The sequence below is a fragment of the Papio anubis genome, chromosome 1 (assembly GCF_008728515.1).
Source record: "Papio anubis isolate 15944 chromosome 1, Panubis1.0, whole genome shotgun sequence".
Classification (NCBI taxonomy): domain Eukaryota; kingdom Metazoa; phylum Chordata; class Mammalia; order Primates; family Cercopithecidae; genus Papio; species Papio anubis.
The window spans coordinates 84,735,465-84,762,977 of NC_044976.1; the positions used below are offsets into that span (position 1 = coordinate 84,735,465).

Here is a 27,513-nt window from a genome sequence, read left to right on the forward strand (position 1 = left end):
TCCAAACTCAGTGCCTCCTTCTGCAATGTGAGACAGTCCCTGTTTTGTTCAATTTTGGAATATTTTCACCATCAGTTTCTCAAGCATCTCTCTCTGAAACCAACTGGTTTATCCCGACGTGCTCAATTATAAGTTTATGTTTCATTGTGTTTCACCTTTGCTCTTGATCTCCATGCTTTGGCATGGCGGTGATTTGACAACAAAAATGGCTTCCCAGACCCTATCTGGACCATCCACTTTGTTGCTTTGCTTTGAAAATGAGTCTAAATTTGAAGGAAATGGGATAAAGGAGGTAGGAAATGTACCATCTCGGCCCTTGGCAAACTCTGTGTTTTGTTTAAATTCTTAGTCTTGACAATTTGTCTCACTTCTTTTCCGATTTATTTCACAGGGATTACATAAACTAACGTGGCCCATGAGCTGTGTAGCCCAACCATACAGTGTACTTCACTTTCCTCTTCTAAATGGGATTGTTGAAACCAAAGCCTGAGAGGAAATAATCCAAAATTTTCTTTGATTTCCCCAGGATGCCAAATCTCCTGACTTCTCTGACACCAACCGGGTGTTTTATTCACTTAGACTGTGGGTCTGTACCAGCTGACTCCATGAAAAAAATAGACCCTTCTTTCTGGGGCCAGGTTGAACTACAGAGTCAAACAATTAACAAAGATGTGCTTTAGATTCTTCAGTTACTGAAATTGAATAAATTTTCTTGAAAGCAGAATAAAAGCAAAGCAGATTCCTAGAGTTTATATAACATTGAAATAAACACTTAAAAACTATATTCCTCCTTTCTTTTCCTTTAGGTATATTTTCTTTCTCAGATATTATAAAATCTAAAATCTATGGCTATGACCAGTTAATTTTTGTTTAATGAAAGGATAAAAAGTTCACTTTATTGACAAAGTCACACTTCACAAAAAGATGCTGTGCTAGGTATAATTTCTAATTCCTTTAGTCAATTTCATTTTCTCCACCTTTTTAGTTTTGTCTGCTGTAAGCTCAGCCTGCTGAAAGAAGGAGGCAGTAAAAAGAGACCTTCAACTGGCCCAGTCCCAGGCCTGGTTGCTGAAACAAAAAGGGCTGTGAATTATAAGTTTAAAAAAAAAAGCAGATAGACAAGGGTAGATATCATGCCTAGACTCTCAACCCAGGCTAAGCAAAGCCTGAGTGAGCTTGTTCAGGTTTCAATCCAAGTAAAGCTGAACAAAAATTGTTCGTTTGTGGCTGTTCTTTATAAAGTTGCATGCACTCTCTAGCCAATATTCTCCACCCTTACATCCCAAGGGAATCCTCGTAATGATAAAAACAAGTGGAGAGAGTGCTGAATGTCAGTCCTCAATTACTCCCTCCCACAGCAAACAACCTATACAAGTGTCAAGAAAAATTTCCCTGGGTGTTGGCAAAAAGTCACTCTTGCAGTGTGCTTACGAGTTTAGTTTTTGAGCATATTGCTTTATTGATGGGAATATTTTTACTCTTAAAATCACAAGAGGTTGGCATAAGAAAATAAACTGCCAAGGATATTTGAAATGAAGTGCATTGTTCTGCTCAATGAGTCACATTTACAGACAGAGCCTTTGGAGCTGCCACACCTCCGGCCTTCTACTCTGAAAGACACAGTGAACAAGCAGAACAAAACCAGAGCTGGGAATTCAGTTCGGGAGAAAAGGCAGCTAAGCTGACCTTTGAACTTTAGGGTGAGACACTTGGGCAGCCACGTAATGACCAGCGTCATCTCATTCTCAAGGGAGAGCGCCATGCCCAAGCACTGCCTGTCAAGAGGGAGCAAGAGGGAAACTGTTCTAGAACAGAAGAGATGCCTTCTAGAAAACAAGAGTAGGGGAAATAATTTTTACACTATAATCCAGGGCTCCTTCACTATCTGGTTTTATTTACTTCTCCTGACTCCATTCATTCAGTCATTCAACAGAGAGTTTACTGAGCTAGGTGCTGGGGAAGTACTGAATAAAAACAGACCCCATCCCTTCCCTCATACAGCAGGAAGCTGACAATCAATTATACAATATAAATGTGACACTGTTGCCATGATCATGCTGCAAAGGTGAGTTATCTGATGCTATGGAAGCATGAAAGAAGGGAATTCAACCTAGTTATGGAGCTCAGCAGGCTTCCAGGATACAGCTGGAATTTGAAGGAAAAGCAGGTGAGAAGAGGCATGAGAATAGGATTCAAGCAAGACAGCAAGGGGAAAAAATCCCAACATCTGTCAACATTGCAGTGCAATATCAAAGCCCAGGTTCAGAAGACTCCAACCTTGGTGTGAAGAAGAGTGACATCACACTGCCCATGAAGATGGACAGTAGAGCAGAAAAGAGACAATGTTGGTGAAATCCCTGTTGACAGCAGGAACAGACCCTTTCCTAACTGCTACACTTCTTTCCCCAGACATTCAGAGACGGGGCCACAGCAGGGAAGAGTCTCAGGTTTTGCTTGCTGTGGAGCTCTGACGCTGTGAATAAAACTTTTTCTTTAGTTTTACAATAGCTGTCACTGTGCGGCATTTTTAAACACAAAGAAGAGGGAGAAACGAGGTTGCTAAGACAATTTAGTAACTAAAAGAGAATATGATATATTGAAAAACTGGAATTTGAAGTCAGTTGGTTCATTCTAGTATGATAATAATACTCCCAACCTTGAACAAGTTACTTAGATTTTTTTGAACATTAGTTCTGTCAACCATAAAATAGGCATAATAAAATCCATCACTCAATAAATGTTAGTTTCTTCTCTCATTGGCTAATTTTCATAATCCGAATTTCCAAGACTCGGTGTTTTCACTTGAAAAGTATGAATTATACCTGCATCAGAGTATTGATATTTAAGTAAGTGCATATGTAAAACTTTAAAGCATGAGGTAAGTATCAGGTATTATGAAACAGTCATAAAATATTTGAGAAGGTTACTGTAGATTAGATCCTGTTTTTGGTCCTAGAGAAATGGAAGGTTGACTGAAGCGGGACCTTGCCCTTAGGAGACAGCTGAAGGAGAAGTCTATTCTTCTTCCTTATGCAGAGAGAAAAGGTAGCAAGGCCAGAGGGAAAGGCCTGCACAGGTACGCAAGTTCCTGGCAGTTGGCCCTCCCTGGGGGATATCTGATACCTGACCCCCAGCCATCAGCTGAGAGCTTGCCCAGACTTTCCGACCCAAGAGCTCTAGGGACTGGGCTGCTGAATGGATTTCTAAATCTTCAAAATAAACAGCCAAGGAAATCTTACACCAAGTGAAAAATGACTTGAGGGCAGTAGAAAGTAGTTGTGCCAACTGATGGAGGAGGTTATGAGAAAAGAGGAGAGGAAAATCACTATAGGTTTCTGTGTTTCTACTGCAAGGGGATTGAACAGTCCAGATATACTAATTTCCTGCCAAGCCAGCCAGATTTCCTGCTTTTAAACTCCTTTGGTCTTATTTCTCTCTTCTTTCTGAGAAGTTATAAAATGAATGAGGAGCAGAAGGTTTCTTGCCCAACCATGATTCAGGAGGCAGCTCAGCCACAGAACAGGCAAGTGTAGCATTGCCTAGAGGAAAAGGACTAGTAGAGGCAGGTCCCAGATGGATCCACCCCAGACTTTTCAAAGAAGACACCTCCTTCATCTTGTATTCTAAAACTTTGCAAGTTCAGAAAGAAACCTTCTGCATCCACATTGAAAACCTGACACAATGTATGCAGCAGGCCCAGTGTGAGTGAACTGGAGGCTTCTCCACAACATGATGCAAAGAGGCATTGCAGGTCCTGTTTGCAACCTGAAGTTTGTGACTCTCCTGGTTGCCTTAAGTTCAGAACTCCCATTCCTGGGAGCTGGAGTACAACTTCGAGACAATGGGTATAATGGATTGCTCATTGCAATTAATCCTCAGGTACCTGAGAATCAGAACCTCATCTCAAACATTAAGGTGAGTGGAAATTATGGAATTGATACTAGTATACCATTTGATCAGACCTGTAGCCTTATTTAAAAAGCTAACTACCCTGCCTGGTTTGTATTTCAGTAGTAGAGAGAACAGCATTTTTAAAAGATAGCGCCACAGCGTTATGATTATGGCTAACTAAGCCAGTTTGCTCATCTAATTCTGTGTAGTCTCAGCTCAACAAAGTGTTGATCTAGCCCTCTCTTTTGTTATTGTTGGTTGCTACTAATTTCAGCTTTTTTGTTTTCCTACATTACCGTTTTTGGGGTGGCAACTTAGAAAAATAACAACCCATTGTGTCAACAAAGATTGAATATTTAACTGATGAATAAGCATGGTAATGAGCCTGCTTGTTAAAATCATATTGCTGGTTTCCATCCTAAGGGTGAGAATTCTCAGGCAGAAGGGGTGAGAGTCTGTATGGTGGGCCAAAAAGCAAAATTATTTCTTTTCACTTGAATGAGCTATAACATAACTGACTATTTTTACTTTAATATGGCAAGGGAGGATCATAGCTCTATTATGTATGAGCCTCCTTTTGGTATTGCTCTAGTGAAATCAGTGTCATCATAAGGTGTGGTCTTGAATGTGCACACAGGTGTGACATGAAAAGGATTTGTTCAGTAAAAGCTTAAAAGCCTTTCTCAAAATTGGGAAAACTATGAAGGCAAGCACAGACATATAATTAGTGTCCTAAAATCTTCCAGATAGTCATTTAAAGTTTTTTAAAAATTTTACTCCTATGTTTTCCCAAAGTCTAGGTCTCTTCAAAATATTTCAATATTTTTATTACTGTTTAAGCATACCAGAAAACCAAAACATACAGGATTTACAAGTGGTAAAGGAAGTTTTTCTTTTGTCTGGCTATAGGAAATGATAACTGAAGCTTCATTTTACCTATTTAATGCTACCAAGAGAAGAGTATTTTTCAGAGATATAAAGATTTTAATACCTGCCACATGGAAAGCTAATAATTACAGCAAAGTAAAACAAGAATCATATGAAAAGGTAAGAATCCAGGATTTTACTCAATGATCTCAAGGGGAAAACAAACACCAAAATATACTGTGCTTAAACTATAAAAGTGAGAAGTTAAGTAAAAACAAGTCATCAGTATTAACAATGCAAATAATTTTAATGGGTAGAATGTTATCAACAAAATACATGAGAATAAATGAATCCTAATTATAGAGTAAAAAATGAGTCAAATGCCATTGCCTAAGTAGTTTCTCAGAAGAGCTCTTTATTTTGTAACTTATGGAGTCCTTTCTGAAAAGTTTGGTTAAGGATCAAGAACTAGTTTTATCTTACTGAGGATGAGCTACAAAGGGAACAGTTCCAATTATGAGTATACCCATTTACCATCCTGTCAGGAGCAATAAACATGCATGTCCAGACAGAAATATAAACCACCAGGCATTTAAAAATATGACTGCCGTCTCATGCCATGGTGTAGACTATCAGAATTTCACATTAACTCAAGTCCAGGATATTGTTTTAGGGGAATACGGAGATTAGAAGGAAGGGAGGAAGGATGTGGGGATGTGGGGATGTGGGTGAATAGGGGAATGGCTACCATTTTTTTTCCACCTATAGAAGAACTTCACCTTGAAAAGCTCTCATAAGTTGCAGATCATGATTAAGCACCCATGATGATGTCTGGTACATACTAGCATGCACACTAAAAATAACTGATAAATAATATAAATGGTAAATCACTGTTTGAAGTCAACTGTGAACAAGAGTCCATCGCAGTTACCAGAAGGACTAGAAGCAGAGGCACTGACAACTTAGCTCAGGGTTTCAGCAATGGAGTGGGTTTGAGACTGTAGCTACATCTCTAACAGAATGACTCAAACATGCAGTACAGCTTTTCCCTTTCCTTATTTCTGATCCGCAGTATGAAATTTCCTAAGTCTGTTTCATCCTTAGCTCTCCTTCGAAGCTACTCTGTCAGAAATTGAATGGTATAGCAATCCAGATAGGTACCCCAATGTCCTGAAGAAGTTAAAGAGCCTGTGAAAAGCTGTTGACTTATGACCAGATGAAAGCATTTGAGAATGCTTGCACAGAAGATAGGATAGGTGGGGGAACTGGGGTAAACTGGGAAGAGTTAGTGTTTAAGTTCCAACTAAGTGTCAGGCACTTAACATATATTATTTAATTATCACATAACTTAAAATTAATTTCTGTGATCACAAATTAAAACACTGGGGCTTGAATAAGGTCTGGACTTTGTCCCAAATCAAATAGCTGGTAAATTCCAGAGCCATATTTGAATGTCTATTTGACTCCAAAACCCATGGTTTTTGCACTAAGCTTTGTTGTCTCTAGTTGTCGATAGAGATTTCATGCATCTATTTGGCCTTCAATAGAACTAAGAAGTATTGGAGGCAACAAACACCAAAACCAGATTGCCATAGGTAATACTCTTAATCCTAATGGAGAGGAGAGAAATAAATAAGTAAAGCAAAAGTGAAAATATGAGTGAACGGAAAGACCAAAGGAAATAATAGTCACTGAATGCTGTTCATATATCTGTTGGATACCAATTCTTTAACCTCAGAATGTCGGTTAAGCAAACACTTAGTGAATGATCATTATGTATGGGACCATGCCAGGCACTGCAGAGAACCCAAGGACCAACAAGGTAGTTCCTGTCCTTGCAAGTCTACAATGTGATATAGGTAGGAATCAGGGAAGGGGGAAAGGGTTAGGAAAAGTAGGTAAGAGCTAAATTACTGTGGTTTATAAGATATAAGGTAACCCCAAGCAGCATCTGAGTATTCCATTCCATGAAGGGCACTCTTTCCTTTTGGCCTCAGGACAAATTTTCAGACATAGGAATGAGGTTTTATCCAAGTGAGGACTCTCCAGGAGCATGACCTCTTCAGTCTTTTCTGTAGGTACTTCCTTGTAATGACTTCGGCTTGAATTCTTATCTTTCCAAAAAGAAATGTTAATTATTATAAAAGTAATTTATGTTCATTTAAAAAATTAAATAATGTAGAAATATGGAAAATAAAAATAAAAATATTATTGTCCTCTTCTCCTCAGTGGCACACACAGACACAGATGCACACACATACATACACACACACAACATATATACATATTGTACATATAGTGATAATTATGTATATTGGATCATATTAAATCTATTTTTCCAAAATCAGCTTTTTAAAAAACTTAACAGCATATTTAACTTTTAAGGGCATATCCGGAACAATATGTTATCTTTCTTCCTAAAAATAAAAGAAACAATGTTATATATAACATTTTATTGTCTTGATAGTTATATGAGTAGATATTTCAGTTTGGGACTTCAAATATGTTTTAGCAACAGTAATGGAAGTGGTCAGGCCATAAGATGAAATATAACTTCATTGGAATGATTGTTTTGCTGATCTAATTGGTTACAGGAAAGAAAGGACAAATTTTCAAAGAAATAATGTTCTATTGTCTTACACCAGTAAAATAACCCACAGAAAGTTGTTCACAAAAGGCTGTAACATTTTACAGCCTTCTGAGTGGTTCTGAATGATGTATAAATGCTTTTAGAATTTCTTCAAATATTTTAATTACATTTTATGGTCTTTTGTTATATCAGACTTTTATAGGATTGACTTTTGAGAATATTTTAATCTGGAATGTGGAAAGATCAAATGGAAGTAATGAAGTTCCATAAAAATTTGCTAATCTTTTATAACATAGACCTTTTTGGAAGTCCCAAGTGATTTTATTGATATGTAGGCGTGGGTGCATTTTAAACTCCATCCACAAGGCGTTTTTCTTCAATTCTGTTTTTAAATTGGGGTATAATTACATATGATAAAATGCACATATGTTAAGTGTACAGTTCAAAGTGCTTTAATGAACGTATACATTTGTGTCACGAACATCAGAGCTGAGAAAGTGTTACAAGGCATTTCTTTTAATGTAGGCAAGTGTCATAGTGACTGACTGGCATGGGGCACATGGAGATGATCCATACACCCTACAGTACAGAGGGTGTGGAAAAGAGGGAAAATACATTCATTTCACACCTAATTTCCTACTGAATGATAACTTAACAGCTGGCTACGGATCACGAGGTAAGTGGGACCAATAAAACAATAGCCATTGAACGGTACTACTTATAATATTCCGTGCTTGGTGCTGAAAGGGACTCGCTCACAAAACCTGAAACTTGTCAAGGACTTATCATTGAAATGGGGTGATAGCCCTTATACCCATGCAAAGATGAGGGGCTAAAGTGAACCAGAAAGAGTTCAGCACCAGATTAGTGGCCCAGAGAGGAGTGCTATAAGAATTCAGTCAAGGAAAGGTCATTTAGAGCCAAAGGTGGTCAGAAATGGCCTCACAAAGGAAAAGGTCTTCAAGGTTGAACATCATTTTGATAAATGGAAAGAAGGGAGAAAATAGTGGGAAGACTATGAAAAAAACTATGGCAGCAGAAAAATCATGTAGGAGAGACAGAGACCCCGATGATGGTGCAGGGAGACTGTGGGCAGTGGGAGAAAATGCTGAAACGCACATGAGGGCAGTTGATGCACTAAAATGGACACATTTTCAAGTCACCGCTCAAGGTTTCCAAGCACAGGAGTGACTCCATCAAAGCAGTGTTTTAAGATTAATCTGGCTTCCTTTGATCAATGAGGGAGAAACTGGATATCAGGAGAATAACTGGGAGAATTGGAGATACAAGGTCACAAGACTTAAAAATGGGTGGAGACCGTGAGACGGGAAGAATAGTAATAAGGACAATGAAGATGTCCTATGTGCTGCCGCTCTGCGGTTTGCTTTTCAAATGTTATCATACTTAATTCTAGCAACTCTAAGTGATGAGAAATATTCCGGAGATAAAAAACAAAAAGAGGTCTGAACGGCTACAGAAGGAAAGGCAAGAGGCATGTAGAGACAGCATTAAGGAACAAGGCACACACCAGGTTTTTGTCAGACATGGAAAAAAACCAGCTTAAAGAAGAAATCCCACAAGTCTGGATCTAGGCAAGTTCATGGTGAAGAGCAGTAGACTGTGCCAGGGAAAGTGGTTCAGCCTGTGGTTAGATATTGATGGCTGGAGTTTGAGAGAGAAGCCAGGGTTATAGGCCTTGGGACTGGTATTTAGTGAGTGAGATCTGAAGGAGAAAATAGTGAGCACAATTCGCCAGTCAAGGACTATCTATCCCAATCTTTATTTTTTGTTTTTGATTTAACTTAACAGTAATGCCTTTCAAATGATGTCTTAATTTTCTTTTTTATCCCTAGTTAAATCTAAACTAGGGTATTGTTAACGAGGATTTTGTTATCCTCTGTATAGTTAGCAGGAAGTGGAGTGACACACTCCACAAAATACACTTTACAAAACGCTTTATAAATCTTTAGAAAAATGTAGTTTTTTTTTTTCTTTCCTAGTAACCATGAGATGCTGATAATCTCTGCTCAAGCATGATTTCATCAGCACTTCTAAATTTCATGAGTAGGCACAATCTTTCCCTCAACACTCACAGCTTGGACTGTTACCCTCCCTTCCTTTGTCTCGAGGTCCAAAAATTACACAATATGCCACAGCCTGAGTCAACTCAGCACACACTTCCTGAGTTCCCAGAACTTAAAATAATTCAGAAAGAAGAAATGTGTGCTTTGGGAGGGGAGTTCATCTGGAAAGCTTATATGGGAAAGTTATGGTCTGAACTTCGAAGGGAATGTAAGATTTAGAGAGAGAGAAAGTTCTAAGGGATCTCATGCTGAGGATGCGGGTTTCCCTGACCTAGGAGCTGTAAAATATACATAAACATGGAGAATAAGGGATAAAATCAAAGAGAAAGGACCATCCAGGCTGGTCCTTCCCTGGGAGAGAACATTCTGTAGTCTCCTTTTTTGCTCCTTCCTCCTTCCCTAGCTCCTAGGTTTCAACTATTGCTCTAGATAGAATAATTACCTGCAAGAAAAGAAGCAGGTCTACTTCGATAGCTCAGACAGAAGATTAGGAAAGCTTTATTTGCCTATCTGGATATGCTTCTTTCCCTTTCTCCAAACCCTGAACTTAGAGGCCTCTACGAAGCTGAATAGAAACCTGTCGGGCAGCTTCACTGGGGAGATGAGAGGATGTGGGACTACTCACTAGCTTCAAATAGATGTGCAACAAGTAAATTACTGCATTTACAAGACCAAACATATTTTCATGCTGCCTTTTTTATGATGGTAGGGTGAAGTAGGAGGAAATGTGAATAGGATAGGGGAGATGAAAAGGGGAGAGAGGGAAGTAACTTAAACTCTTTGGAATGAGTATGTGTAGTCAAGACATGTTACGTCTTCACTAGTTAGCAAGGCACATTGCTGAGATTTTAGAAAGTCAAAAGCAAAAGCTCTTTCTTCCACAGGCCGAGTGTTTGTCCACGAATGGGCCCATCTCCGTTGGGGTGTGTTTGATGAGTATAACAATGACAAACCTTTCTATATAAATGGGCGAAATCAAATTAAAGTGACAAGGTTAGTACTTCTTTTCATGTTATAATTCATTATTTGACTCTAAAATTGCTTATAACTTAAGCAATTAAATTATTGCCTAATTTAAGCAATCAATTAAGTTGCAGCTAAAACTTAGTTGACAAGAAAGAGATCCTTTCATTTTTCAGTTCTTAAGTTATATGGCATTTTTCTTTAAATTGGTATTTATGTGGTTCAAATATCAAAACAGTATAAAAAGTGACGCCTGTAGCTGTCTTGCTCGCAGCAGTATCTTCACTGTTTCCCCTCATGCCCTCTAAGTAACCACTTTGATTAGTTTCTTGTTTATTTTTTCAGTATTTCTTCAGGCAAATTCAAATGAATGGAAATATATGTTTTTCTTCCCTCTGTGTTTTTTAATTGCATAGGGTTCCATTATGTGACTGTACCATAATTTATCCAACCAGTCTCCTCTTGATGGACACATGGGTTGTTTCCCATCAACAATTACTGGGTCAAAGGGTGATTTGGGTAGCTATTGACTGCTTCTTCTCCTAAAAGTGGCACTATTTTTCATTCCCATCAACAATATTTGAGATTGCTTATTTAGGAAAGAATTCTGTTAAATATCATCATTACATGTTCATTCTCTTTTTTTCCCTGATACCAAGTGGAAATGAACTCAAAGGAGTGCTAACCCAGGATCTTGCCACTCATGTCCATCTGGATTTCCTGGTATCTTTTGTGTTGACTCTATTTAGTTGTTAAAGCCCTTGTTAATACAGAGCCCCTCCATCAAGATAAAATGCTTTAAAATAAAATAGAGTGCATTTCTAACTTAGTGAACTTTCTTAATAAAGCAGTTTTTTGTTTGTTTTTGTTGTTGTTTGTTTTTTGAGATGGAGTTTCGCTCCTGTCGCCCAGGCTGGAGTGCAATGGCACGATTTCAGCTCACCGAAACCTCCACCACCTGGGTTCAAGCAATTCTCCTGCCTCAGCCTCCTGAGTAGCTGGCATTACAGGCACCCACCATCACACCTGGCTAATTTTTGTATTTTTAGCAGAGACGGGTTTCACCATGTTAGCCAGGCTGGTCTTAAACTCCTGACCTCAGGCGATCCACCTGCCTCAGCCTCCCAAAGTAATGGGATTACAGGCGTAAGCCATAGCGCCCCACCAGCAGAGCAGTTTTTAACGGTTTGTATATATCTAGCAGGCTACAATCCTTGAAACAATTATATGAGCTAGTCAAGAAGAAACATAAGTGTTTCTAAAATAGACCTAATTTCCAGTTTCTCTTTCCATTTTTAGGTGTTCATCTGACATCACAGGCATTTTTGTGTGTGAAAAAGGTCCTTGCCCCCAAGAAAACTGTATTATTAGTAAGCTTTTTAAAGAAGGATGCACCTTTATCTACAATAGCACCCAAAATGCAACTGCATCAATAATGTTCATGCAAAGTTTATCTTCTGTAAGTATGCCCTTGGAATGACACACTCTTGCAGGATTCCTTCTCTTCCCATGTTTCAAGTATTTAAATTATAAGACAATTAAGAGGCACTGTACTTTAGAACTTGGGGGACCCTAGAGTTCATCTAGTTTTTATTCTACAGATTTAAAAATTGAAGCTCCCAAGATAATTACCAAAATGACACCTTTAGGAAAGTGACTATTTGCTTTCCTGGGAGGTTTAACAAGGGGACTCTGGGGACCACAAAATAAATTGTTCATATGCTGGTGTTCTTGTATCCTTTCATAAGAAATCACGTTGGGTTAATGAGATTGATATAACAAATGGTTATAATTCTCTCGTTTGAGGTAGCAGGCCACTCTGTATTTGAAATGCATTTCCTAAATCTCTTTACTTTGTTTTGAATAGTCTAGAACTTAAAGGTAAGGTATCACCAGGGGAAGTCAACCAACTCTGCTTTGCAGAAATCCAACCTTGTCAATATTCCATGCTAACTAACTGACAAGAGACTAGCATATAAATCCAGAATATTATTTTTAAAATTATTAATTAAAAAGAGTACTCTGTCATGGGAATCTCATACGTGCATCCTCTGGCCAACTTATTTTCTCTCTGGATGAAGCAGCCTGGAACAGCCAATTCTCACCAGATGCAGGGTCAGAGAGCATGGAATCAGAAAGGAGGGAGTTAGGTGATTCAGAGGTTAGTAGCATCAGCCTTCATGACCTGATATATCTCTCTAAGTTCACAAAAACCTGTAAGTCACATCTGTGGGTCATCTCTTCACAGATCTGGGGGTACAGCCCACACATGCCTCTGTGGAGTTTTCTCTTTGTTTCCATGGCTGACCAATGCCCCTTGGATTGACATGCTATTTTATTTCACTCTGGTTTAGTCAGGACTAGGAGTTATTTTGTAACTTTAGGGTAATTTTTCATATTTCTTGTCCCATCCATTATGTTTCTTATTTATAGCTTTAATATCTGATACTAACCTAATGCATTTGATCCACATTATTTGTGACTAAGTACTATCTTCACGATGTTTTGAAAGACCTACTCATAAATATCTTGTCAGAAAAGTTTTACAATCCCATAACCATAGTCATGAAATGGAAGAAAAAGAGTTAAACAACGCAAAGCAAAATCAGATTCTGTTCCAGTCCCCACACCGTCCTAAGAAACTCATATCCTTGAGCAGTTATCAACCTTTCAAAGCTTCAGCTTTCTCTTCTGTGAAATTAGAGCTGAGACAAGAGAGGCTATTCAGTTGCTTCTAGCTCTAAATTTCCATGGCTGTGTTAACAGGAAGTATCGACTCTTTGTAGGAATAGAGCCACTGGGAATAGATGGTTATGCATTACTTAGCAATGCAAACCACATTTTTAAGTGGGGGATTAACATAGGTTCAGTATCATTCAGTGAATTATATCTATATTTCTGTAAATTATATCTATTTTCCAAATTGAGTGAGAGGCGGGGGCATCAGGAAGTAAATTTGTTTATCCCCTTATCTATTTTTACAGAGATCAATATTTGAGGTAGAAAAATATATATTGACTGATCAACAAATAAAGGCGCAGTGGTCATTAAATATTATTCCAAGGAGTAGGCTTGGAATAGGAGTAGGTCATGATAACTTCTCCTGGCTGTTTTCTTAACACAATATTGTGCTAAGGGAGGAGGGAGATTGTTTTCTTTTGTTTTTCAAGACTAAGATTATGTGTATATATACACATATATGGTTTGTTATCTAATACCAATAAACTTTAATAGAGATTGCTCTCAGACCGCAAAGGTGCTAGTGTTTCCAGCAAGAAAGCCAAGGTTTATTTGTAAATTTGATGTCATTCTCGAAGGAAAGAGGTATATCACTGTACCACTTTTGATTTTTCTTTCAGTTCACCTTTTCTTTTACCTATACTTCCTTGAGAATGAGAACTATGTTTGCTTTGGGAGGCATTCCTTTCTTTATTAAAGACGGTTTTTGTTTCCAGGTGGTTGAATTTTGTAATGCAAGTACCCACAACCAAGAAGCACCAAACCTACAGAACCGGATGTGCAGCCTCAGAAGTGCATGGGATGTAATCACAGACTCCGCTGACTTTCACCACAGCTTTCCCATGAATGGGACTGAGCTTCCGCCTCCTCCCACATTCTCGCTTGTACAGGCTGGTGACAAAGTGGTCTGTTTAGTGCTGGATGTGTCCAGCAAGATGGCAGAGGTAACATTTTGAACGAAAATGAATGTAAACATTTATCATTTTTTCTATCAGTTCTTTATTATTTTATTTTAAGTTCCAGGGTACATGTGCAGGATGTACAAGTTTGTTACACAGGTAAACGTGTGCCGTAGTGGTTTGCTGCACCTATCAACCCATCACCTAGGTAGTAAGCCCCGCCTGCATTAACTATTTATCCTGATGCTCGCCCTCCCCGCTGTCCTCCAGGCTGGATGGAGTGCAGTGGTACAGTTTCAGCTCACTGCAGCCTCGACCTCTAGGGCTCAAGTGGTCTTCCCATCTCAGTCTTCCAAGTAACTGGGACTGCAGGCGCAGGACACCATGCCTCTTCTATCAGTTTTTAATTATTTTTATTTTCAGGAAGTAAGGGTGAGAGTTGGAGGAGGCAAAAGGTTTGGAATAGTCAAGGACCTCCTATTTTTCGAGGATTGGGAGGAACAAATTCAGAATGTGGCCAAAAGTTGAGATAATGCAGATAAATGAAATCCACAGATAATTTCTAATGCTTATTTTTGCTACTAATTGAAACTCTTTCCAACCAAGATCCTTTTCCAAAATTCTTACCTATTACAATCCAAAATTCTATATATAACGAAAAGTTGCTGCTGGCTACATTCTACTCACAGGTAAATATCCCTGGTTGAGGAAGTAGACTGTGAATTTGCAGTGAAAGTGAATGTCCATTATATGGCTATTTTCCACATCATTGTGTACAGAAGACCATATCTCAGTCATCTAGCAATCTAGCAGCCTCCAGCTGCTTTAACTGATTAAAGTCTTAGTCTCCACAATCAGGCAGCTGTGTTTTAATCCTGGCTCCTTCACTACTGTGTAATATGTCTTTGTTATAAAGAGCATGATAGCCTCTCTGAAGCAGTTTTCTCACCTGTAAGATAGGGATAATAATGCCTACTTTTATGAGAGTCAGCTTTTAAAGTTTTAGGAAATCTGCAAACCAGTAATTAAACGTAGTTATTAATAACAATTAAATGATATAAGCTTACAATAAAATATATGAAAACAAATATACGAAATACTCAAAACTCAACACTTCTTAATTTTTCCTACTATTTTTTACTATTATCTGTGCCCAGAGTCAGCAAACTATGTCCCACTACCTGTTTTGCATGGCTCACAAAATAAGGACAGGTTTACATCTTAAATGGTTAAAAAAAAATCAAGAGGCTTTTTCATGACATGTGAAAATTATATGAAATTTGCCCACAAATAATTTTATTGGAATATAGCAATGCTCATTTGTCAACATATTATCTATGGATACTTTATTGCTACAGTAGCAGAGTTGGGGAGTTGCAACAGGGAACTTATGGCCAGCAAAGCCTAAATTATTTACTATCTGGCCCTTCACAGAAAACTTCTGCTGATCCCTGAGCTAAATTCTTGAGGTTATTTCTGGTCTATTGCATTTGTATGGATGTGCCACTACAATTTCATCCTAACTGTGCACTCAGTGGCGTCACATTAACAGCAGGAAATCAACCATGGTTTCACACATGGAAGAATATTTACCCCACAGAAACTGGCGTTTGCTACGAGTCAGGCCTGCCTGCTCTCTCCCTCCCTTTTTCCCTTCCTTTCTTTTATTCTTCATCAGAAAACTGTTATTAAACATTTACCAGCATACCACTGTCTACTTCATAGGGTTATTGAGGGGGGAGTAAATGAGATAATATGACATTTTTAGTTCAAAATAAATAATAAGTGGTAGCTGTTTATTTTAATAGTAACTTGTCCAAGGAGAGAATTTATCCCCTCATGCTCTGTGGATCAATAGTCCTGGAACACTTGCCTTTTTGGCTGATACCTGAAAAACTAAAAACTCTACTAATATAGCCAGCATTTGAATTATTTTGCTATGTTGCCTACCTGCAGTTGACTAGGGCATGTTTTTTGTTTGTTTGTTTGTTTGTTTGTTTGAGATGGAGTTTCGCTCTTATTGCCCAGGCTGGAGTACAATGGCACGATCTCAGTTCAACGCAACCTCCGCCTTCCAGATTCAAGCAATTCTTCTGCCTCAGCTTCCCTAGTAGCTGGGATTACAGGCATGTGCCACCATGCCTGGTTAATTCTGTATTTTTAGTAGAGACGCGGTTTCTCCATGGTTGGTCAGGCTGGTCTCGAACTCCTGACCTCAGGTGATCTGCTGCCTTGGCCTCCCAAAGTGCTGCGACTACAGGCATGTGCCACCATGCCTGGCGGCATGCTTTTCTTAAATATGGTCTCAGAGTAATTTATATTGGCTATCTGCCTGTATTGAGCAAGAATGGATGGAGTGAAGAGGAAAGATGATGGTACTTGAGAGTAGACCTGAAATATGTAGAAGAGAAATAAGCCCAAAGTAACAAACTCATGGCAAACCAAACTTTCCTCCCTTTTCCGGCCAACAACAGTCATTGAACCATTATTGCCATTCATTCATTTATCAGGTGCCTGCGCTGCACTGGCCTGAGGGATATGGAGATGACAAGAACAGTATCTCTGCTGTGAAATGCTTACAGTTAATGAGGGACACAGGGCACACACATGTGAATAGATACAATACAATGTGACCACGCTCCACAGAGATGTAAGTTACTATGTGAGCACTGAAGAGGCAGCACCTGGTGCTGTAGCAGAAAGTGGTCAAGGAAGATTTCACTGAGAGAATCAACTTGGAGTTGAATCTTGAAGGATTCAACTAGGTGCTTGCTAGGTTGGGTGATGTACGGAAACAGAAGAAAAGAGGACATTTGTGGGAAGGGAAAAATGTGTGCAGTGACCAAGAGGCAAAATAAGAAGGATTTGTTCAAGGGAAGGGCATTCATTTGTATGACACTGGATGGATCTGAGAGGTGGCGAATGGGATAGAGACATAGGTGTGGATTTGAGAGAAATTTAAGATATTGAGTCGATGGGACCTGTTCAAGAATATGAAGGCTGGTAACAGAAATGGTAAGAGAGTCCTGGGTTGCTGGCTTAGCTAGCTGGGAGTAGAGAGATCAAGATTGGAAGTGATGACCTAATGGCCGTGAAGATGGCAATAGCTATTCTATTGTGAGTGCTTACTCAGTATCCATTTCGCAGATGAGAAAACTGAAGCTAAAGAAAAAAAAAAAAAAAAGAAGTAATTTTACTATGATCACGTAATTAGCAAAAGTTGAAGGCAGAGTTCTAAGACCTTGTTTTACCCCCTTTACAACTTACTTCCCAATATTGTAAGAGAAACAGTATTTGAATTCAAAGTGTAGAGTTGCCATCTTCACGGTCGTCAAATCATCACTCCCAACTAGTTAAGCCAGAAACCTGTGTCCTAAGAAGTGTGAAATGCAGGTCTAGATCCACCCAGGAAGATGCCTGAGTTGGAGATAGAGATCAGGGTCATCCCTGAGTGGGTGGTCATTGAAGCTCAGCTTGCTGCTCCTCTCTTTTTCCAGAGCTTTCAAAACAAGTGACCCCAGTGAATTAATCAATAGCATCACCTGCCCAAAACTGGTCACTAATATACTTTAAACCTGGTTAGCCCTTCATGGTTTAACTGTACTGCCATATATGTATCTCACTTGATCCTCACAGCAATTCTAATTTAATAAACAAGAAAGCTATCGTCCTCACCCTATAGATGAAGTACCCAGCCTAAGGTGACCACAATAGCAGAGGGTAGTGCCAGGGCAGATCATGGATCCTCTGACTGCCACTCCTCTCTAGCAAAGGTCTCTTTGCAATGTTTCCTTTTACCTGGACTGCATTTTTAAAACAGCAGTTACAAATCTCGTCTCAGCTGGGTTCATGGATCTTTGAATTCTGGGTTGGAGTGAAATAGTGGGGATGATGAGAAACAGAGAGTGGTAAATTACGAACATCTTGTTCGGGGCAGAGCCCCAAGCCACTCCCTCTTCCCTGAAAGCGTTCATTTTTGAGCCTGCAATTAATCAAACAATATTCTAATATTATGTTACTCTTTAAAGCTCAAAAAATTATGATACAACATCTCTAAAGAGTTAGCAGAGATGTTTGCTAATTGAGTTACTTCATCATACTTTTGTCTACCAACCAAATGTTGCCATTTTCTTTTTTCCTTTTTGGGACATAGGCTGACAGACTCCTTCAACTACAACAAGCCGCAGAATTTTATTTGATGCAGATTGTTGAAATTCATACCTTCGTGGGCATTACCAGTTTCGATAGCAAAGGAGAGATCAGAGCTCAGCTACACCAAATTAACAGCAATGATGATCGAAAGTTGCTGGTTTCATATCTGCCCACCACTGTATCAGCTAAAACAGAAGTCAGCATTTGTTCAGGGCTTAAGAAAGGATTTGAGGTACAGTAGAGCATCCTAAGCCTTGGATCACCATCATTTTCCTTTCCTTCATTTGGTATACGAGGTTTCCTCTGATGGGGGGCAGTCTGTTACAGGGTGGTCATAACAGCCTCAACTATGAAAGTAATGATGGATTATCTTTAAAGTCAGGAGCTATGCCTTATTCACCATTGTACTCCTTGTGCCTAGCAAAGTACATAGCATAAAATAGTTGCTTAATAAATGCTTGTTGACAGAATGAGCAAATAAATGAATACAATGGACAAGACTAGAGAACCTAAACAACATCTGGGCATTTTCTAAACTGTTCCTAGTCATTCTGGGACTGTCTCAGCTGTGGCCATTTTTCCCTTTCAATTTTCTTGTCAAAATTAGCATGTCTGGCTTCTGTCTATAGTCATTCTAGACTTCAAGCATATCAGAACCAATTAAGGCCAGAATTGTGTTTCAGGAATGACAGAGTTTATTAAATCAATACGTTTGAATTCAGCCTCTGGGATGCTTATCTGATAGCAAACAAGACACATCAGCTATGGTTGTTGCTGCCCAGTCTAAACCTTGGCTATCTATTGAAATCACCTGGGGATTAAAAAAATACTAATGCGTGAGTCTCACCCCCAGAGATTCTGATTTGATTGATCTGGGATGTGACCTGACCATTAAAATTGTTTAAGTCTCCCCATCTGATTCTAACGTGTAGCCAAGACTGAGAACCACTGCTCTAGGCCCTCTTATTGGTCACTTGCTGGATCTCAGAGGCAAGCCTCTCACACTATGATGTATTCCATATCCTCTATGATACAGTTCTAAACTATGGGGACATCTTGACGATTCAGGCAGGAAAAGTCCCTGCTCACAAGCACACTGGCAGTGGAATGTAGGGTGACAAGTGCTGTGATGGGTTGAGGTAAAACTTGAGTGGGGATGGGCATGGGGTGGAGGAGCTACAGTGGGAATTTGGATGACAGAGAATTCTTTTGCTCAATAAAACAATTTGAACTACACTTCCTTCCAAATGACTAATTCTGTATGTTCAGGTGGTTGAAAAACTGAATGGAAACGCTTATGGCACTGTGATGATATTAGTGACCAGTGGAGACGATAAGCTTATTGGCAATTGCTTACCCACTGTGCTCAGCAGTGGTTCAACAATTCACTCCATTGCCCTGGGTTCATCTGTAGCCCCAAATCTGGAGGAATTATCACGTCTTACAGGTAATAAACTTTTAAAAACATACCTTTTGGAGCATTTCCCTTTAACTTGAATATCCAAGACACAACTATGAAACTCATTATATGGCTTAATTGAAAATATAGAAACTGTTTTTAAAACACACACACACATTACTAAAATCGATCAATATTTTGCTGATTTTTTTTTTACATTTTCCCTAAAGGTTCTAATTCTATACATCCAAACAATAATATTTTATAATTCTGTGTTAAGCCAGTGTGAACATGCATAATCATGGAGCTAAAACATATGTTTAAGATTAAATGCTTTGTGGCCGGGCACAGTGGCTAACGCCTGTAATCCCAGCACTTTGGGAGGCTGAGGTGGGCAGATCACTTGAGGTCAGGAGTTTGAGACCAGTCTGGCCAACACGGTAAAACCCCACTTCTACTAAAAATACAAAAATTAGCCAAGCATGGTGGCAGGTGCCTATAATCCCAGCTACTCGGGAGTCTGAGGCAGGAGAATCACTAGAACTCAGGAGGCAGAGGTTGCAGTGACCTGAGATTGCACTACTGTACTCCAGCCTGGGTGACAGAGCGAGACCCCATCTCAAAACAGAAAAAAGATTAAATGCACTAACTTCTATAGTAGTGACACACACAGTGTTTTAAGATACGTATCTTTTTATACTAAATGAGGCACAGAATAATTTTCTCTTATATTCCTTATTCAATAAAAAATGGGCATGCTGATTTGACAATTGAAAGGTTTTATTGAATTATCTTTAAAAGCAAAGTTTTCAGAATATAAATGTAAACATAGGGACGTAAATAGCAATGAACCTAAATTATCTTAAAATTACTTTAGTCTTGAGTATTCGATAAATATTTATTGAGTTCTTATGTACTGTGCATAAGTTCTAGGCCCTGGCAATACACTCATGGATAGAATAGCTGAAACCACTTGCCTAGGGCCACTTACCATGTAGTTGTATAGGGTGTCAGGCAAAACAAGTCAAGCATAGCACCCATTTCCCCAAAACAAACACTCTAATGCCAAGAAAGTTTGTTGGAAAAGGCCTAACATTTTTATTTTTGTTTTATTTTACCCATTTTAATAGTGAACATCCCTATCATGTATTTCAGGAGGTTTAAAGTTCTTTGTTCCAGATATATCAAACTCCAATAGCATGATTGATGCTTTCAGTAGAATTTCCTCTGGAACTGGAGACATTTTCCAGCAACGTATTCAGGTCAGAATTTTCTCAATGTTATATTTCCAGGTGGGGAGTGGGAAGGGAGAAGGAAACAAGGAAACTGACGAATTGTGCTACTTGCTTCATTAACCTTACTTGAATATGTAACAGCCTGTGTATGAAAGGCTTTTAAAAGGCTGCTTGGCATCACCAGAGCCAGGCTTTCAGCCCTAGGAGCCATTTACCAAAATTGCCACCTCAGCTTTTCAAAGTCTACGAGTGGAGCTTACTCCTTCCTTGTGGCTCAAAGTGCAGATGGGGGTGTGGCAGAGGCAAAGTGCAGAAGAAAAATAAGAAACTGTGAATTTAGTTTTAGTGTCATAGTAACTTTCCATCAATCAGAATTCATCTTATTTTTGCTTCTTCAACATCTCTGAAGCTCTTCCTTGTATAAGGGGTATCAACTATTTCATTAAATTCTAACTACCACAAATATCTAAATATCTCTTTGACTACCACAACTTACATGATTTTGCTCACCAAAGCTTCCTCTAGTTAAGTTATTTTTATAGGGCCATTTTTTTTTCTTTCCAAAGTACTTTAAAGATATTTTGGACATAACTGAATAATGTTTTGAACAAAATTTCATCTATAGTTTCCTCACAGATGGCAAGTGTACCTGCCAAGTTAATGGCTTGATGTGACCAATGTAGCCTGTCAATTCTTGTTAGGAAATATTTAACATGAAGATTATATTTACACAGTGAAGGCAATAACCACAATTCCATAATAAGAAGTAAAAATGTGAATTACAAATGACAATATCTAGTACAGATTAGGCTATAATTGGTTCTTTTGATAATGCTCAATCTTTATGCCCTGTGACTTCCTCTTCAATAATATGGAATAAAAACAATTGTTTTAAAAAGTAAAAAACAAATTTAACAAAATATTATTCGTATGGGATCAAATTAGCCTTAACATTCCCAAACTTGTCCCCCTCCCCAAAAGCTGTTGAAGTCATTAGCCCCACTGGCCTGAGGTGGGAACTACATGTAAATCCCCTTCAACAGCCCAGGGCCCAGCATAGCATGTGGCACAGAAGTCAGCAATCCATAAGTATTTCTTGAATTGACTTGAACAAACAATTCACAATGCCTTTGCTGTTATCCACCAATATAATTTTACATGCTTTGCAGGTTTCAGCAATTTAACGAAGCATTACTAATGTGTTTGTTTAATAAATGTAAATTTTCAAAGTTATTTAGAGACTTGTAGCCATTGGAAATACATAGTGATTAAATGCAGGGGCTCTGGTGTCAGGACCACTGGGTTTTATCACAGTTCCACCTTCTTGCTATGTGACATCGGCAAATTACTTCTCCAAGCCTACTCTTCTCATCTCTAAAATGTGGATAACAATAGTATTTATCACAGAGGATTTTTATAAGGATCAAGTAAGATTGTGAAGCCTTTAGCACAGTGCCAGGCAAACGTTTGTACTCTGTACATGTTACACATGCATGTGCAAACACATGGCTTATTGTGAATGGCTAAATAACTTTTTTTTGTTTGTTTGAGATGGAGTCTCACTCTGTTGCCCAGGCTGGAGTGCAGCGGCATGATCTCAGCTTATTGCAACCTCCACCTCCTTGCTTCAAGCAATTCCCCTGCCTCTGCCTCCCAAGTAGCTGCTGGGATTACAGGCACACACCACCACACCTGGCTAATTCTTTTGTATTTTTAGTAGAGACAGTGTTTCACCGTGTTGGCCAGACTGGTCTCAAACTCCTGACCTCAGGCAATCCACCTACCTCAGCCTCCCAAAGTGCTGGGATTACAGAAATGAGCCACTGTGACCAACCTAAATAATTTTTTAATGTGGTAAAACCAAGCCAAAACCCAAGTTTGTATTTCTTATCAAAATATGTAAAAGGATCTGGACAAATTATATACAAACTAATAAAATTTAAGCATATTCACAAATGAAAATTTTTAAAAGCTTGTTATTATAATTGCTGATCTGAGGCCAATGTTAGTTTGGATAAGAGATAATATGAGGACAACTAAAATCTCTTAATAAATAATGAAATGACACTTGCATTAACTACAACAAAATGTTTTATACCTACTGTACTTAAATAACATGCAATATTTTGCTTTGCAAAGTATTTTTATATGAAAAATGATGTATAACTATAGTACCTGTCAGAATTAAATTATTTTTATTCTTTCCAATTCATTGTTGCTTGTTATAAAAGAAAAAGATGGAATGATTATGCATACACCAGAAACTCTAATATATATCTTCTCTTTAACAGCTTGAAAGTACAGGTGAAAATGTTAAACCTTACCATCAATTGAAAAACATGGTGACTGTGGATAACACTGTCGGCAATGACACTATCTTTCTAGTTACGTGGCAGACCAGTGGTCCTCCTGAGATTATGTTATTTGATCCTGATGGAAGAAAATACTACACAAATAATTTTATCACCAATCTAACTTTTCGGACAGCTAGTCTTTGGATTCCAGGAACAGCTAAGGTAGGTGTTGTGAGCTTGTTCCTAAGGACAACATTCTGCCAAGTTTATGATTTTCAGTTGAATTACATGATTAAATGCATTGTGTAAAGAAAATCTTGTTTTAATATATCCAAAGTTTACTTTAAATTTGTGAGGCCATTTTGTGAATATTAAAAATTTAAGAGGAATAACTAAAGTATATTCTCAGTTTTAAATATTAGATATCAAACACTTCAACACTGAAAATTAGTATTTCCACTAGTATTACAATTAAATTTTTTTCTAGCCTACATGTTTCTTTACATAATCCATATAAACACACTTTTCTATATGCTTAGAAAAAATCTCTACTTAGAATTTATAATATGAATACATGCAATGTATATGGTTTTTAGCATCTACTGGGTGTACTGGGTCTTGTTCTAGGTACTTTGCAATAAAATGTCATGGTGAGAGTATAAACAGGATGCTATCAGAACATACAAGAGGGTGGGAGGAAGAATGCTTCCTGGAAGCAAAGACATCAAAATGGAAATATAAGGAATAATGGGGCCAGAGGTGGGTATGACATTCTGGGCAAAGGAAACAGCACATAGAAAGACTCAGATAAAAAGAACATGACTTCATAGAACTAGAGTAGTTCAATAGAGTAGGGTAGTCTATAAGGTAGGGATGTAGGCAAAGGAAGGAGAGGGGAGTAGTGAGGCTAGACAGATAAACAGGAGCTGTATTAGCAAGGGCTTTGCACAACAGTAAAGTGAACAGGGGCTTGAATCCTGAAATGAAAGGGAACCACTAATGGTTCTAAGGAGAATTGTAAGTTGATCAGATTCACTCTTGCACTGCCTGAATTCAGTGCCTCCTCACTTGCTGCCCCACTCACTGCTGCTGTTGTTACTGTTGTTGTTGTTGTTGTTGTTGTTGTTGTTGTTGTTGTTGAGACAGAGTCTTGCTCTGTCACCCAGGCTGGAGTGCAGTGGCACAATCTCAGCTTACTGCAACCTTCACCTCCCAGGTTCAAGCGATTCTCCTGCCTCAGCCTCCCGAGTAGCTGGGACTACAGGCACTTGCCACCATGCCTGGCTAGTTTCTGTATTTTTTGGTAGAGATGAGGTTTCACCATATTGGCCAGGCTAGTCTCAAACTCCTGACATCAAGTGATCTGCCTGCCTCTGCCTCCTGAAGTGCTGGGACTGCAGGTGTGAGCCACCGTGCCTGCCACCCTCTCGACAGCCCCTTAACTAGCCTCTTTGACTCTAAACTGCCATCCTCCAGTGCATTCTTTACCTCTATCAAAGTGATCCTTCTGAAGCACAAATCAGTGTGTCTCTTGTTCAAAACCTTGTTGGTGGTTTCAGAATAAAATCCAAGTGGTAACTCTTACATACCAGACCCTTCATGTTTTGGCTTCTACCCAAGCTTCTCTCTTAACTTCTTCGATGCTCTGCTCCTATTGAACTTTTCTCCAAATTCATCATGTTCTTTTCACACCTGTGTATAAGGGCCAGGGACAACTTTACCTACTTCTTGCTCCCCTTGCCTGACCTCTTGGTCTGGATTAGATGCCCTGTATCGAAACATTTATTGCACTCAGATAACTTTTTGATGTGGAAGTTCCTGCCATGCATCTGTCACTAATGTTATGATTCAAACAAACAAACAAAAAACATGGTGCTTGAATCATGACTAATGGAAAATGGTGAAGCTCATGAATCCCAATGAAGAAAGATGGCTAGGGTGTGGTGCGTCTTAATTCTCCACCCTGAGTTACACTACAACCCCTTGCTTTTCTGTTCTTCCTTCTGCTTTGTTGTGTTTCTCTTGTTACTTCTGGGGGTTTGATAAGGAGCAGCAGCAGAAGTCAGGAAAAAGCAATATAAAGTATAGCTTAATCAAAAGGATGAATTTCTTCTATATTATAATTTTAGTCTTTTTCTTTCAGATTTTCTTTTTTGTCGGTTTTTCCCAGGCAGATAGGCAAGAGTGGTGTTTAACAGTATTTCTATAAATTACTCAAATTAGATATTGTATAATCCTGACCTATTAAAAATAGTAGGTCCTTTTCTTGGTCCCTAAGAGTGTATGTGTTTTTTGCTGATTGAGATTTCTCAGTGTGGAGTTTTGTGGGAAGTGGAGTGAAAGAAGGATATTGTTGCCTTTTTAGTCCATGGTGTCCACATAAATTATAATGGTCCACTTAATTTGATGTAATTTTCTCAGTTACGAAAAGAAATGAAAAACATTTAAACTCCTTTTTGGGGAAGGGGCTCAGATTAATATCTGTAAAGTACTTTGAAGCTGGACACTATTATTGTTATGTTCTAAAAATGGGAATCAAGATGTATCCTCCCTCACTCCAAATAAATCCGAGGTGTAATTCCTAAAGAATCACCTAGAAAGAAAGGTGACTTATGCTATGAAAGCCATGTAAATATGAATTTATTCATCCCTTAACCAATGCTACTTTTCCTGGCATCTTTTTGTAGTATTTTTAAAAGTGTAACATCAACAAAACAAGAGCAAAATTCTCCAGCAGCTTAGATGTATGCTTTCGAATTAGGGTTGATTTTTTTTCACACTTTCCAAAACAATAAGACTTGTTTTACAGCCTGGGCACTGGACTTACACACTGAACAATACCCACCATTCTCTGCAAGCCCTGAAAGTGGCAGTGACCTCTCGCGCCTCCAACTCAGCTGTGCCCCCAGCCACTGTGGAAGCCTTTGTGGAAAGAGACAGCCTCCATTTTCCCCAGCCTGTGATGATTTATGCCAATGTGAGACAGGGATTTTATCCCATTCTTAATGCCACTGTCACTGCCACAGTTGAGCCAGAGACTGGAGATCCTGTTACACTAAGACTTCTCGATGATGGAGCAGGTAACAAGGAATGTCTTGACATTTTATCATGTTCTCAACAGCTCTTGTGATATGATGTGGTAGTATCAATATTAAGCTTATCTGTAAGATTCAGTTATTCAGTTGTTCAGTTATTTTTCTTAATCTTACAATATTCTCAAATTCTCATAGGATCACTGATATTTCCACGTTAGCATGGAAAAAGAGAGTCCTCTTGAGGATCCTCATAGTGTCTATGTTTGAGCAAAGGGTGGGAGGCAGCCGCTGGACACTTTGGTCCTGGCTTCCATTTGATGAGGTCATATAGGAGCAGGCTTCTATGTCCTTATGACATACTTATATTCCTCTAAGAGTCACCAGCTTTATTATTCACTGAAGTAATCAGACTGGACTGTTAAAGTAGGAAATGAAAATCAGAAGGGAGGTGCAGTGACAGCGAACCCACTTTTTCCCTTTGGACCCCAGCTGTGAAGAAAAAATTGGAAACTGAACTTGTGACCTATAAGATGACCCTAGACCCAAGAGGCTGGGTTGATGAGAGGGCACAGCTCATTTCTAGCACAGCCACTGCCTTTTACATGTGTGATTGGGTCTCAAGAAAACCCAGCCTGCAAGCCTAGAGGAATCAGAATAGATAAAAGCTCTCATTCTGCACATACAGCGTTCAGAGCCTGGTCATCATACATTATAGATGGTACAGCATCCAGCCAGGTAAACAGCAGCACTTGGGCTCCTTTGAAAAACAAATTCCTTTGTTGTTCCATCTTTCCTATTTGGTTATTTTCCTAAACTACATTCTTAGAATGGCAGTAGACCTGCCTCTGTTGGCAGCCCGAAGTGTTTGATCTACTAACAAAATTATATTCTTTTGCCCTGTTGTTTCAAAGTTCATCTTTTTTCAAGAGTCTTAAGTTCGGTAGCCCATTAGTATCTTGCCATGGCAATCATGTATGATGTGCAGGAAAACAAAAGTTCATTCAGAGGGTTTTGGTTCAAGTCCACCTCAGGGGGATACCAGAGAAGTCTTCTTGTTTTTCCTATTGGATTGGATCCAAATGAACTTCTCATGCTCTGATGGCTTATCCATGGTTATACCTTTCAATTTTTGTTTATGGTCCAAAAATGCACTTTTGTAGAATGTTTCTCTCTTGCCCCACCCTGTGGGCTGGCCTGGAGAACAGAGCCTACTCTCCTAGGGAAAATCATCTGATTCAGCTCAATAGGCTTTTATATTATTCCCTGGAACTATTTTATTTGTTTGCTATCTAAATGTATACCCTAAAAAAAGAAACAATAAAAAATACTGCTCAGGCATCAAAATGTAAATTGTTTCCCCTCCAA

The 27,513-nt window shown here is 38.8% G+C and overlaps 1 protein-coding gene across 1 annotated transcript in view; it reads left to right on the plus strand.

Moving 5' to 3' along the window:
* Positions 1-3,438: 3,438 nt before the first annotated feature.
* The window catches only part of LOC101006695 (calcium-activated chloride channel regulator 2), a 33,276-nt gene continuing 9,201 nt past the window's right edge, over positions 3,439-27,513 (plus strand). Inside the window, exons 1-11 of the mRNA XM_003892142.5 lie at positions 3,439-3,915; positions 4,801-4,938; positions 7,874-8,024; positions 10,317-10,425; positions 11,695-11,854; positions 13,851-14,078; positions 18,187-18,417; positions 19,455-19,632; positions 20,740-20,846; positions 23,111-23,335; positions 25,923-26,193. Coding sequence (XP_003892191.1) covers positions 3,730-3,915; positions 4,801-4,938; positions 7,874-8,024; positions 10,317-10,425; positions 11,695-11,854; positions 13,851-14,078; positions 18,187-18,417; positions 19,455-19,632; positions 20,740-20,846; positions 23,111-23,335; positions 25,923-26,193 — 1,984 coding nt within the window. The 5' untranslated portion in view covers positions 3,439-3,729. The remainder of the gene's footprint in view (positions 3,916-4,800; positions 4,939-7,873; positions 8,025-10,316; positions 10,426-11,694; positions 11,855-13,850; positions 14,079-18,186; positions 18,418-19,454; positions 19,633-20,739; positions 20,847-23,110; positions 23,336-25,922; positions 26,194-27,513) is intronic.